A 13,028-nucleotide genomic window follows, 5' to 3' on the forward strand; every position below is an offset into this window, starting at 1 on the left:
TTGGAACGCCTGTCCTCCTTTCTCACAGCTTCAAGATAACACTACAGTAGTAAGGAATAATCAATATATTACAATAGTCAGCCAATGGCAACATCACTGTTAAGTAGTGCGAACACACCAAACAGGAAAAGTTAATGGTTTAAATTAATATACATAGCATTGCTACAAAAAAATCAAGCTTTCACATTATTACTGGGCTATGAGGTTAATAGGCTGCAAGAGAAACTAAGCATTCACATATAATATTGATCTTTTTTGCAAGTATTACACTTTTAAGATGTATCACACAAATGTGCCAGTAAAATTTTTAATAATGACATAAATGTCTGATCTTCTGGGCTCAAAATTCTTCTAAATGGCTCGTCATCAAAGAGCTGATTTTTAAATGATAGTCAAACGCTCTACGATTTAATTGATAGTACATTCTCGCACATAGTTCAACTTGCGTAAAAGGGGAATTTCGTGATCCATACTAAAACATGCAGATTTAAAGTGCGTGCTTAAAGTGCACATTTGTATGTCCAGATTCCCAATGAAGTAGGCCTCTAACTGATATTAAGCTTTTCAGTGTGGTTTTCGGAATGTAAATTTCCTTGGAGTACCAGTACTGTATTATCTCATGTTTGGTTTTTTATTATGGCATACTGCCACACATGTTAGAAGACGAAAATGTGCACTTGAAATGCAGCGAATAGTTGAAGCTAGCCAATAGTGTGGAATTTAAACACTTCGTTTCAAATATATTGAGTGCCTCAGTGGAAAAGATTAATAACAGTCAAATTTCTTTAGCAAACTGACAAAAATGATTTCAGTGTTCTGCAAGGCAATTAATGTCTGACTGTCAGAAAGGTGGAAATAAAACAAAATCAGAAACTATTAATATATTTTAGACTTCCATAATTATGTGAATGTATTTTAATTCACTTGATAGCTCTCAGCCACAGAAATCTGCTTTGTTTTCATTTGATGTGAGAGCAGTAAACCAAGAGTAAATAGCAAAATCACTGAATGTGAACACGGGTCACATGGAGACTACCCCTTTCACCACTATAACTCAGACTGCTCTGCGCATCAGCCCTGGATCTACCGATACTTCCGAACCGGGGCAATACTAGATAGTGATGCCATCCCCCCCCCCCCCCCCCCCTCTATCTATCTTGAGCATGAGAGACGGGATGTCAAAACGTTAAAAAATTGAATTTTCAAAAATATGTTCATTTTGTAGTGCACATTTCTCCGAAGAGTCCGATACATAAAACATGTGTGTTCAAGGAAATGTAAGACATGTTATTTGGTATTAAATGTGCCAAAGTGCAGTGCCACGCCTCTTCACACAGCATTATTCTATCGCACATCACTATATTTCACTCTGTGGAATTCAAACTTGCAATATTTTGTAATTGATGCTATCACACTGTATTCAGGGCAGTGGAAATTAAAATGTCCTGTGGTACCTCTCCTGTTCCCAGTCGGCCGATTTGACATCCTGTCCCTCTTTAAAAAAAACTTGCAATTAATACTGTATGGTATTATTTGTAATCGGGAGAACAAGAGTGCTTCAGAAAATTTGCATTGTTTATTGCCTACTAGCTAATAACTTGCTGTTTTGTGTGACATACAATTAAATATTGGATACATAAAACCAGTAAAGACAAGAGACAAGCAAGACAGTACACATTTCTTCAATTCTTAGCGCTTAGCATTTTTTTCTATCTAATATTGCTACAGCTTTATATGCTGTGCTTTCCTTTGTGTGAAAGAATCTACTACCTCTTCAAAATTCATCAAACTTTTGCTACATGGAAAATCGAAATGTTGCTGTCTAATACTGAAAAAGCTGTTAACACAAATAGTACTGAAGGCTAGTATGGTTTCTTGAGCTAATATCGTCTATTTTGTCCCTGTCTATTAGATAAAACAAAATAGGCCTTTCTAATATTGCAAAAATTGTATCAGACAACAAATAAACGAGACTGTTTTGGTACAATTGGTCATTTTTAAAACACAACAAAATATAATCCACAAAGTACTAATATCAAATGCCTATTAGGCCTACCACAAGCAAAAAACTTTATGTCAGGAAATAGTTTCACATTTCATTCATACGCTCCAGTTTCCAAGCACGAGATCGAAAAGTAGTACTAGTACGAAATTTTTATATAAATTTGGAATCATCATATTCTTCCATGATTTGTGTGATGTCCCTGTTTCTTCTCCTTCCTTGTTCTAACAAACAATCTTCTCATCACTAAGTCTAACTATTCCTGCCGTTTTCATAACTTATTCGCCAGCTACCTTCACTAACCCTGCCAGAATCAACGGTTTCGTTATCCCACAATTATTCTCTAATTAGGCGTTGTTACATGTTCGTACAATGCGTTTTCCACACTTCATCCACAACAGAACTTAAGAGGCTGCTAGCTGGGGATTGTACAAACTTTCTTGAATAGACCGAGAAGATTCATGTTTCATTGCTGCAGTATTATTCTGCAGTAGTGAGATACAGTAATATACTTTGTTACAGTACTGGCTCTTACCAGTCAAAATTACAAAAATTTAACTGAAAACAAAAACAATGAAAAACTCCCAGAATTTAAAAAATCTCCTGGTTTTTCCCGGATTTCCCGGTTTTCCTGGGTCGTATACACCCAGTTATGCCATCCTGGATTTTCCACTGTTTAAGAATGTTTTATCTGCATGCCCTATTTTTTCCATATAATCACCTTCCAGTTCTACAGTCTTTCTCCAGCTAGACATGAGTGCGTATATGCCCTGTTGGTACTTGTCCTAGTCACAAAACAATGTCTTCAGAATATGTCATCTCCTGGTAGTCCTCAAAATGTCTGCCATGAATACTATCCTTTAATGGTCAAAGCAAGTGGAAGTCCAGGGATTAGGTAAGCGCTGTAGTGTGAATGACTTAACTTTGTCCAAACCTGTTTGATGATGTGTTCTGAAGTCCTCAGACTTTTAGCAGGCCAAGCATTATCATGGTGAACTGAAACATCCCCAGATCATTATGACACCAAAGTTGCTTCGGTGTGTTGATGCTTACAAATGAGAACATCAACAAACTACAACATGTAAGGGACGCTGTGGGCGGTCTTCCCGCTTGCTGCAAAATTGTGGAACTCGGCTGAACTATCTTCTGATGGCCTTCCCTCTGTGTTCTTGTCAACTATACAAATTCCACTGACTTACACAAATATTTGAGAATATTTGCCATCGTCTCTTTCTCGACATTGAGAAACTCAATGGCAACATGCTGCTTATAACACACGTCCCTTAGCATTTTGAAACACTACTGTAAGTACACTGTGCATTGGAGGACGCAAATTTTGCACATGCACTCAAGAAGCTTCAAAGAATTCATACCTCACATTTCACCATTTTGAACACTGTTGTTGGTTGATTAAAAAAAAGTGAGACATTACTTTGTGGTGACCACCTTACATTTGTGATGTAGGAGTCACTTATTTTATACTATTACATAGTTAATTGTAGCCTCCTGTTCAAAGAATCAGACCACAGTCATGTTTACAACTATGAGCACCTCTCCAGGCCTGTTCAGGCGACAAGTGACAGTGTAACATACTCATTTACACATAACTGTAAGTAACAGTTCATTTCATTTCTGATTTAGTTACGTAATATTTTACTCTCTCCCATTTTCTTTCCCTTTTAAATGGATCATATTAGGATGACTTAGTAAAAAGCCAAAACCAGTAATAATACCGTTCTATGAACTGAAGCTGAACAAATGCATAGTGACTATTCAGAAGTTTGCTTTCTATTCAGATTACTAGCAATCATGTTTTGCTTTTCAAAATGCATGAATTACACAAGACACGAACCTCATAGACGAAATCATGTAGGGCTGACCGAGTTGGACAACTATGGCACCGCTGCCCAGCTGGTGACAGGTGTAGCCTGAGTCCCAGTCATATGTCCTCGTGTCCCCGTTCAGGAGGGCATTGCGACTCCGACTCACACCTTCGATTACCGATGCGCTCTTTTCTATGGTTGCCACATTCTCTTTTGGAGCTGCAAAGAAGAGAAGTAAAAGAACTGAATAACAATAAGAATCTGAATAACAATAAGAATCTGAACAACAATAAGAGCTTGCTGGAAGAAACACACACACACACACACACACACACACACACACACAGGTAGTGTAAGAGTATCCCGTTAAAGTGCACTTACGGTGTACCTGGCTCTTTTGTTGCATGCTGTTGTTGGTAATTTGTAAGCAGTGGTCACAGTCAATCAGGTGATGCTACAAGTTTGCCAATGACAATCTCCCAAATTTGTAAACTTGGTTGCCACACACATTTGGCCTCCCCCCCCTCTTGTCAAGATATACGTGGTTCTGGTTAGGTTTCTTAAAATCTTGGTTGCCCCAAATATTTCATTGTTTTTTCACAATGTCATGATTTCTGAGATGGTGGTTAGCCAGCTAACTGCACTGAAAAAGCAGAGTTCAATTGCGTGCACTTTTACGAAGCACCACCTCTACCCTCAACCCCTTTCCACATGGGTCACACACCTGTGGCAAACCCAAGTGCAAGACCTGTTCCATACAGCACGTCTTACTCCAGTCCTGTCATGGGCTTATCCTATGCTAGTAGAGGTGGGACTGCTGTGAATGCCGTCTCATCGTATACCAGTTCTTCAGCAACTCCGGTACAGCTTATTACGTGGGCATGACCACCAACCACCTGTCCACCTGAATGAAGTGCTACTGCCACAGTGCTGCTGAGAGCAGAGTTGACCACTCAGTGACAGAACGTGCTGCTAAGCACAGCATGTCCTGTTTCAGTGGCTGCTTCACACCCCGTGCCACATGGATCCTTCCCCCTCCAATAGCAGTTTCTCTGAAGTATAAAGATGTGAGTTGTCCTTGTAACACATCCTCTGATCCCGTAAGCTTCCTGGCCTCAATCTCTACTAGCCCCCTGCCCACACCGATCTCAGTACCCCTGCCCTGTGACCGTAATGTTACTCCTCCTCCATCTATGTACACTCCTCCCCAGTCACACTCCTCCTCCACTCCACGTCCCCCTCTCTATCTACTCCTCCATGTCACTGTGTGCTGCACAAAGCTTCCAACACCTGCAGTCATAACAAGCTCGCTACTGTCACGTCCCTATCCCACTCATCTGACTTGGTTTCCTCCCATTGGAACACAGCCAGGAAGAATAACTCCACTTGCTATAATAGCAATCTTAACATAAAACGTTTCTCTCTTTCTCCTCTCTTTTACATACGTAATAAATATACTACACATAAATGAAATATTCTGCTTCTTCAAGCTGCATTTTTCCTGTCTTATTATCCAGTGCTGACTGTTACCCATGGCTGTACTCACATAGCAGTAGTTTTGCTATGAGCGGTCATCGGTAAGCAAGCTAGTAACTTGTAAATATTTGGGTATATAGTGGTCAGATACGGATGGATGTATGTATGGCCGATGTACAGATATATAATGAATGTGTGTATTTTTTTACTGTACGCGCAATTAAACAGAACTTTTGTAAAATTATACAGAAAACTTCTCTTACTTATTAACGACAATTTTATAATAAATAAATAAAGACTTGCTTCATTTTTATGCCTATTACAAAAACTAAATTAAATACGGAGTGTTTCAAAAAGGACTTTTACAACTCTCAAAATTCATATAAATCATAGTACCTACAGAGGTGATTGTAGTATCAATTTTTTGGGAAATACATCAAGTTCTGTCTCGTGTAGCTCGCTAGTGCCCAATCGCACCGTAAGGAGCACTAGTGGCAGTTGTGTTAAAGATGGCTGTTTTCAATGGACCTGAGCATGTTAGCTGTGCGTTTTGGTCTGAAGAATCGAAGTCAGTGACAACAGTTCAGTGTAATTTCCGTACCGAGTATGCTAAAAACCTTCTTAGTAGGCCTAAAATTTACGAGCGGCATAAATGTTTTGTAGAAACAGGTCGTCAAAGCACATGTAACAACGTCGTCGAGCAAGTGAGACAACGTTTTGTCAACAGCCCTACAAAATCGACCTGGTGTGCATGTCATGACCTGCAGACCCGACATACGACTGTTTGGCATGTGTTGAGAAACAGTTTGCATTTGAAACCATATAGATTGACAACTGTACAAGCAATAAAAGACACTGACAAAATTGCTCACAGGAACTTCTGCAAGGGTATGTTAAATCGATTACACGAGGAACATTTCTTGGACAAAATCATCTTTTCTGACAAGTCGACTTTTCACTTAAGTGGCAAGGTTAATACATGTAACTGTAGGATTTGTGGCAGTGAAAATCCACATCAAACATTGTAACATGTTCCTGATATCCCTAAACTTAACTTTTTTTTGTACACTGATAAAGAACAAAGTGTACAGCCCCTTTTTTTTCAGTGAGAGAACCATCAACGGGATAGTGTATCTGGATGTGTTACAACAATTTTTGATACAACAGGTAGACGAGGATACCAAAGAACGAAATGTTTACTTCATGCAAAATGGTGCACCAGTCAACTACCGGCTGTAAAATAACACTAAATCCAGCTCTATATCTTCTTTCAACAAATTTATATGAATTTTTAAAGTTGTTATGTCCTTTTTGGAACACCCTGTATAAGACTGAAAATTACAAAATATCTACTACCTAACACAAAATTGATGTCTGTTTCAAGGAATCTAGTTTGGCACTAAAGCAATATGCACACCTCATAAAATTATTAAATAGTGTTACACTTATAAAGAAAAAAATAAATAATTTGCAGGTCAGTGCAGCACAAATTTTATAATATTTGTAGGCAGAAAAACATCAGCTGCCTTCAAGTGTCTGCCTGTAAGGATAAGCTCAGCTCCTCAACTGCCCCAACACACGATGCAGCACACGCAGCATGATGCAGCACTGCTGCTAATTGCACGAGTGCGCATCTATGCACCACATTACTGAAGTAGCTACACAATGCCCAACATGTACATCATGCAACAAGCTTAATGTTTTTTAACATGGCTTTTGTTCACTGATTATTTTTTTTTTTTTTTAATTTAACCTATATTCTTTATCAGGATTCAATTATCTCCACATCAAATTTCATCAAAAAGGGTTTAGTGGTTTAGTTCTCAAAACATAGCAGACACAGTTACTTTCACATTTATAATATCAGTTTAGGATTCGTATGGTTTGCAGGCTGCACGTAATAGCATGAAGAGTTTAATTAAAGAAATATTAAAAATTGAGAATTCCTGAAAACCACATGCACTTAAAAATTCAAATTCATTAATAAGCATTTGCTTTAAGACTGACGTATGTTATTTGAAAGCCTTTGGTTTCTTCTTTCCAACAAAGATCTTTTCAGGAAGCTGCATTTCAGAAGTTATCAGTATTTAAAACCACTGTCATCTTAAGAATTCTATACTGTTGAAATCTCAAAATGCAATCCTTTCGAAAATCCAGTGTCCTAGTATTGCAGCCCTGGTTCTTTTTTCTCCCAGAAATGTATGATTTCAACAAGTTAAAGAAACTATTCAATTAGTAATTTTGAATTTCCATAAAATTCTTACTGAACTTTGATAAACCCCAGTGATGAAAGCGAACACCCAAAATTAAGCTACATGTAATACAGGATGACAACTATGTGAAATAAAATAATCATTCCTTCTGAATGGTTTGTGTTAGGACCTTCAAACTGCACAGCTGGCCACGGGGCATGATGGGCATCAGTATCTGCATGCACGGTTTGGTTTAGTGATGAAGTCCACTTCCATTTGGATGGGTTTGTCAATATTCAAAATTGGTGCATTTAGGGGACTGATATTACGCATTTCGTGATAGAAAAGTCTCTTCACCCTCAATGAGTGACTGTCTGGTGTGCAATGTCCTCGATTGGCCACCATATTCTCAGATTCTGAACAGGTGTCTTCTTTTTGTGGGGCTAAATTAAGATGTACAGAAATAACTCCAAAAACAATTGCCGAGTTGAAAGAAGCCTTTCAGGATGTCATTGACAACATCGCTGCTCTGACACTTCAGCCGGTCATGCAGAATTTCTGCTATTCGTCTGCGCCACATCACCACCAATGATGGTAGGCATATTGAACATGTCATAACTTAAACTGAGTATCTATAGTGACATTTACATGTTTAATGAAGTGTCTGCGTGCCATAGTTTGTAACTAATTTACATTTTTTTTTCATACAGCCCATTAATTTCACTTTGTAAAATCTTCGTTCTCTAAACACACACACACACACACACACACACACACACACACACACACACACACACAAGTAAGGGTCAATCCTACTTTTATGCCAATATTTAAAATGTGATAAATTTGTATTAAGGCAATTTGTAAAAAATGTTATTACATGTCTTTAAATAGGTGTTGTAGCCAATGCCAGAGTCAGTCTGCCTCCAGCATTCAAAGAGTTCAGTCACTATTTTAGTCAGTCAACGACAAGGAATTACCGAGAAACATGCATTTAGATGGTTGCCACAGAGTCATAGGCTTAGATAGTCACTGTGTTACACAATGAGTAATTTCCTTAATAGCAATCTACAACTGAACATTCACAGAGTAAAAACACTGTATTATTGCCACTTTTTAAATTATGTTTCATTCATTGAAGTCTAGGCCATCTACTGACCTGTCGCATTACAAGAAAGGAGGTCATTATACAGTGTGTTTATCAATTATAGGTGCAAACGAAAGGGACATGTAAGGGGACAATTAAACAAGTAAGGGTACGAATACCGATGGTTTCCCGAACACGACATATTATGCTTCCGTACATGACTAAAGTCTGAGAGGATCCAGAATTACAGATATGTGCTTGAGAACAAATACATTAAACAGGTATTCCACATGGTCACCATTTACATGAAGGCAGGATTCAGCACACCTCCTCATCAATGACCTTATATGTTCAAAAATCCCAGGTTTGTTCCAGAGGCACTGACAACGACCACAATGTGTTCTCTCAGTTCATCGACACTATCAACTGGGATGACATATAACCAAAGCTTTTAACATCCAATGGATTCAAGATGGAGGACCTGGGGGGCTACAATACTGATGAGTCATGACATACTCTTAAGGTTGAAACGTTATGTACTAGTACTTAGGTATCCATAATCACAAAAGAATCAAACGAGGGCGACGTATCACTCTGTAATTTACGCCTCGCTTGTATTGTTTTGAAATAAACACTGGCATGACTGTACTTGTGAGTATCGTATTGGGGAAACCATCGGTTTCTGGACCTATATTTAATAGGATTATTTCTTTGTCTCATTATCCTCTATTTACCCCTTTTATTTGTACCTATGATAGTCAACCCCCGCCCCCTTTCCCCCAGAGTATGACTGACCACCGTTAATTTGGACATTGTAGATAAATGTGTGTCCCCAAGCTGGTCGTAGGTTGTGTTCCTAAAATGAACAGCATAGAGACAGAAGTGACAACACTTTCTGCAGGACCTGACCATCATTTTGCAGGACAATGCTCAAGCAAGTACAGCGCAAGCTGTTACTGATTTGTTTGACTGATGGGACTGCTAAGTGCTATACCATCTACTGCACTCCCCTGACTTAAGCCCTCCTAAGTTCAACTCTACTCAAACTGAAGGAAACACTTCACGGCATTCACTTCAGAACTGCTACAAATTCGTCAGGCAATAGACCACGCCACTTGAACTGTCAACACCACTGGCACTACTAAGAGTATCCTACAACTTCGACATCGTTGGCAACGGGTTATACATAATGCCGGTGACTACTTTGAAGGTCAGTAAAACTTTGAAACACTTATCTACTTTATACGAGCTATTTAAGTTCCAACCCTGGTATGTCACCTTAGATTTCAAGAAGAAAATAATAATTGCAATACCAAAAAAGGTTAGTGCTGATGGGTGTATTTTTCACCATCAGCTTAACACAACAAAGACAGAAATTTCAACACAACTTATCTACAGAAGAATGGAATAACTGGTAGGAGCCAACCTGGGGAGTGATCAGTATGGGGTTCCAGAGAAATGTAAGAAAATGCGATATACCAATTGTCCTCACAACTTACCTTAAAAGACAGGTTGCAGAAGCACAAACCAACGTAGCATTTGTAGTTTTAGAGAAAACATTTGACAATACTGACTTGACTACAGTCTTACTAATTCTGAGGTTATTAGAAATAAAACACAGAGAGTGAAAGTTATCTGTAGCTTGTACAGGAACCAGACTGCAGTTGCGTCACACAGGGGGGCAATCGTTGAGAAAGGAGTGGAATAGTACTGTAGCAAATCCACATGCTATTCAATCTGTACACAACAGCACGCAGTAAGAGAATCGGAGGAGGATTTTGGTGTACATCCTTTCATCAAAGTGAAACTTGGTCAAGGCAGTGAATCTAATAGATGAGAGATTGCAGAAAATGACAAAATGATGGGCTAGATTGATAGAATACATCCTGAGATGCCAAGGAATAATACTTTTGTAATAGAAGGAAGTGGAGGGGGTAAAAAATGCAGAGGGAGAAAGTGGCAAGTACAGTAAGCACATTCAGATGTAGATTGCAGTAATGCAACAACAATAAAAAGATACAAACACTAACTGTTCACAGACTTACTAAAGTAAATTGTAATGATAAAAGCACCACTGATTAGGAAGATTGCCATACGATCAAAGTACTGCAGCACGTATCTGTTCAACTCACCAACAAGTCCATCCAGGAGTGGTGGCATGGATGCGGTATACATTGCCTCAAAGCTCACTACGTGGAACACCTTGTTGACAGTGTTGTTGGTTCCCACAACCCTGATATATCGCACCACTCGTGGCTCGAAGTACAGCCATTGCCAGGAGCGGCAGTAGTAGCGAGTGTGGTCAATTACACGGACCCAGTCCAGCTGATCCATGGATACTTCAATGTAGTATGAGTAGGACCTGCAATACGCAGAATGGTTACACTAGGGACAATACATTCTACAATGCAAGCACAAAATTTTACTTACTATTACACAGAAAAAAGTAATTCTGGCAATAACTTATGGAAATCTGTAACTTAAGTTTAATTTTTTTTCCACGAGTTTAAAAAGCAATGCCAAGTTTGGTTTAACCTACAGTGCACTCTGGAGGTGGTACTTAAAAGTGAAATGTGAGCAATGTTGTTAATGCAATAGCAGAAACTACTAGTGGAACTTTTATTTACAAAGTATTAGATTCACCTGAGAATTAGTTCCAGAATTATAGCTTACTAGAAGGTGTTGCATTCCATAAAATTAAACACACATTTGGCAATCAAATCTTCACAGCCAGCCTCAGGGCTTTATGATTTAGGAACTGTTTCTCACAGTCCACTCGAATTTTTAACACCTAGTAGCCCTCCACTTAGGGAACACTCAGAGTCTCAGAACACCATCATTTTCACAATGAAAAATAAAAATATGATTAAAAATTTAACTTGTGTGTGTGTGAGTGTGTGTGTGTGTGTTTTTTTTGGTCCAGTACCAAACAAGGGCGCGTATGCTGTATTAATACCAATTCTTGCCTGGTGACAGAGCCAGTGCTTCACTGTGTGTATTACCTCATCCTCATCCTCATCCTCAAAATGTCTTCCACGAATAGCATCCTTTCATGACGAAAGACATCAGCAGCTCACTGCAACATGTCAGGTGTTACAGCCGTGGATGGTCTCCCCAAACACTGAAAATCATGGAGCTCTGCCGAAGTGCCTTCTGATGACCTCACCCTCCATGCCCAGCGACTAACTGTACTTTTGTCATCAGCAGTTGCTCCACAGACTTTGCCCAAGTGTTTGTGGATACTCCCCATAGTTTCTTTCTCTGCAGTGAGAAATTCACGTGATGGAAACTTAGCACACTCACTCAGGAGACTTCAAATAGTACATATGTAATGCTTTGCATTCACTGCATTGTTTCTGGATGAGACAAAATGTGGTACACTAAAATTTCATCATGTTATTGCACGGCATTTGTGTACAACAAAAACTGATAGCTGTATTTAGTGATGTGACCACTGATCTTAAACTCTTCTGCCTCTTCTTCTCTCCTCCCCCACTGTTTAATCACTAAGCAACCTCTCACTAACATTTAATGCATATTAACTGCCAGAAACCAGTTGCTTGTGCTTGGAGCAGAAGTTTTCCTATGCTGTATCTACTGTACTCTGCACATCAAGTGGCAAATTGTACCATCCTCCTGACACAGTTGTAGGAACTGCAACTGTCGTAAGAGTATGGTCAAAAGGAATCCAAAACATCTCGCAAATGTGGCCCAGTGAAATGATCTTCCTGGTCCTGCTGGTGCCATGAAGTTCATTAACATATCACCTTCAGCATCACAGCACTCTGTGAAACATCGTAAGGAACATTTGTCGTCAACAACATAGCAACCTGGTTGTACGTTGCCACTAATACACTCCTGGAAATGGAAAAAAGAACACATTGACACCGGTGTGTCAGACCCACCATACTTGCTCCGGACACTGCGAGAGGGCTGTACAAGCAATGATCACACGCACGGCACAGCGGACACACCAGGAACCGCGGTGTTGGCCGTCGAATGGTGCTAGCTGCGCAGCATTTGTGCACCGCCGCCGTCAGTGTCAGCCAGTTTGCCGTGGCATACGGAGCTCCATCGCAGTCTTTAACACTGGTAGCATGCCGCGACAGCGTGGACGTGAACCGTATGTGTAGTTGACGGACTTTGAGCGAGGGCGTATAGTGGGCATGCGGGAGGCCGGGTGGACGTACCGCCGAATTGCTCAACACGTGGGGCGTGAGGTCTCCACAGTACATCGATGTTGTCGCCAGTGGTCGGCGGAAGGTGCACGTGCCCGTCGACCTGGGACCGGACCGCAGCGACGCACGGATGCACGCCAAGACCGTAGGATCCTACGCAGTGCCGTAGGGGACCGCACCGCCACTTCCCAGCAAATTAGGGACACTGTTGCACCTGGGGTATCTGCGAGGACCATTCGCAACCGTCTCCATGAAGCTGGGCTACAGTCC

At 40.0% G+C, this 13,028-nt stretch overlaps 1 protein-coding gene across 3 annotated transcripts in view; it reads right to left on the bottom strand.

The window, feature by feature from the left end:
• Window positions 1-13,028, bottom strand: part of LOC126106338 (BTB/POZ domain-containing protein 9) — a 116,685-nt gene that overhangs the window by 18,206 nt on the left and 85,451 nt on the right. For all 3 annotated transcript variants that reach the window (XM_049912588.1, XM_049912590.1, XM_049912589.1), the window contains exons 7-8: window positions 10,713-10,942; window positions 3,855-4,044 (exon numbers count right to left, since the gene is read on the bottom strand). In XM_049912588.1, the coding sequence (XP_049768545.1) occupies window positions 3,855-4,044; window positions 10,713-10,942 (420 nt within the window). The remainder of the gene's footprint in view (window positions 1-3,854; window positions 4,045-10,712; window positions 10,943-13,028) is intronic.

This window comes from Schistocerca cancellata, chromosome 10 (assembly GCF_023864275.1).
Source record: "Schistocerca cancellata isolate TAMUIC-IGC-003103 chromosome 10, iqSchCanc2.1, whole genome shotgun sequence".
Classification (NCBI taxonomy): domain Eukaryota; kingdom Metazoa; phylum Arthropoda; class Insecta; order Orthoptera; family Acrididae; genus Schistocerca; species Schistocerca cancellata.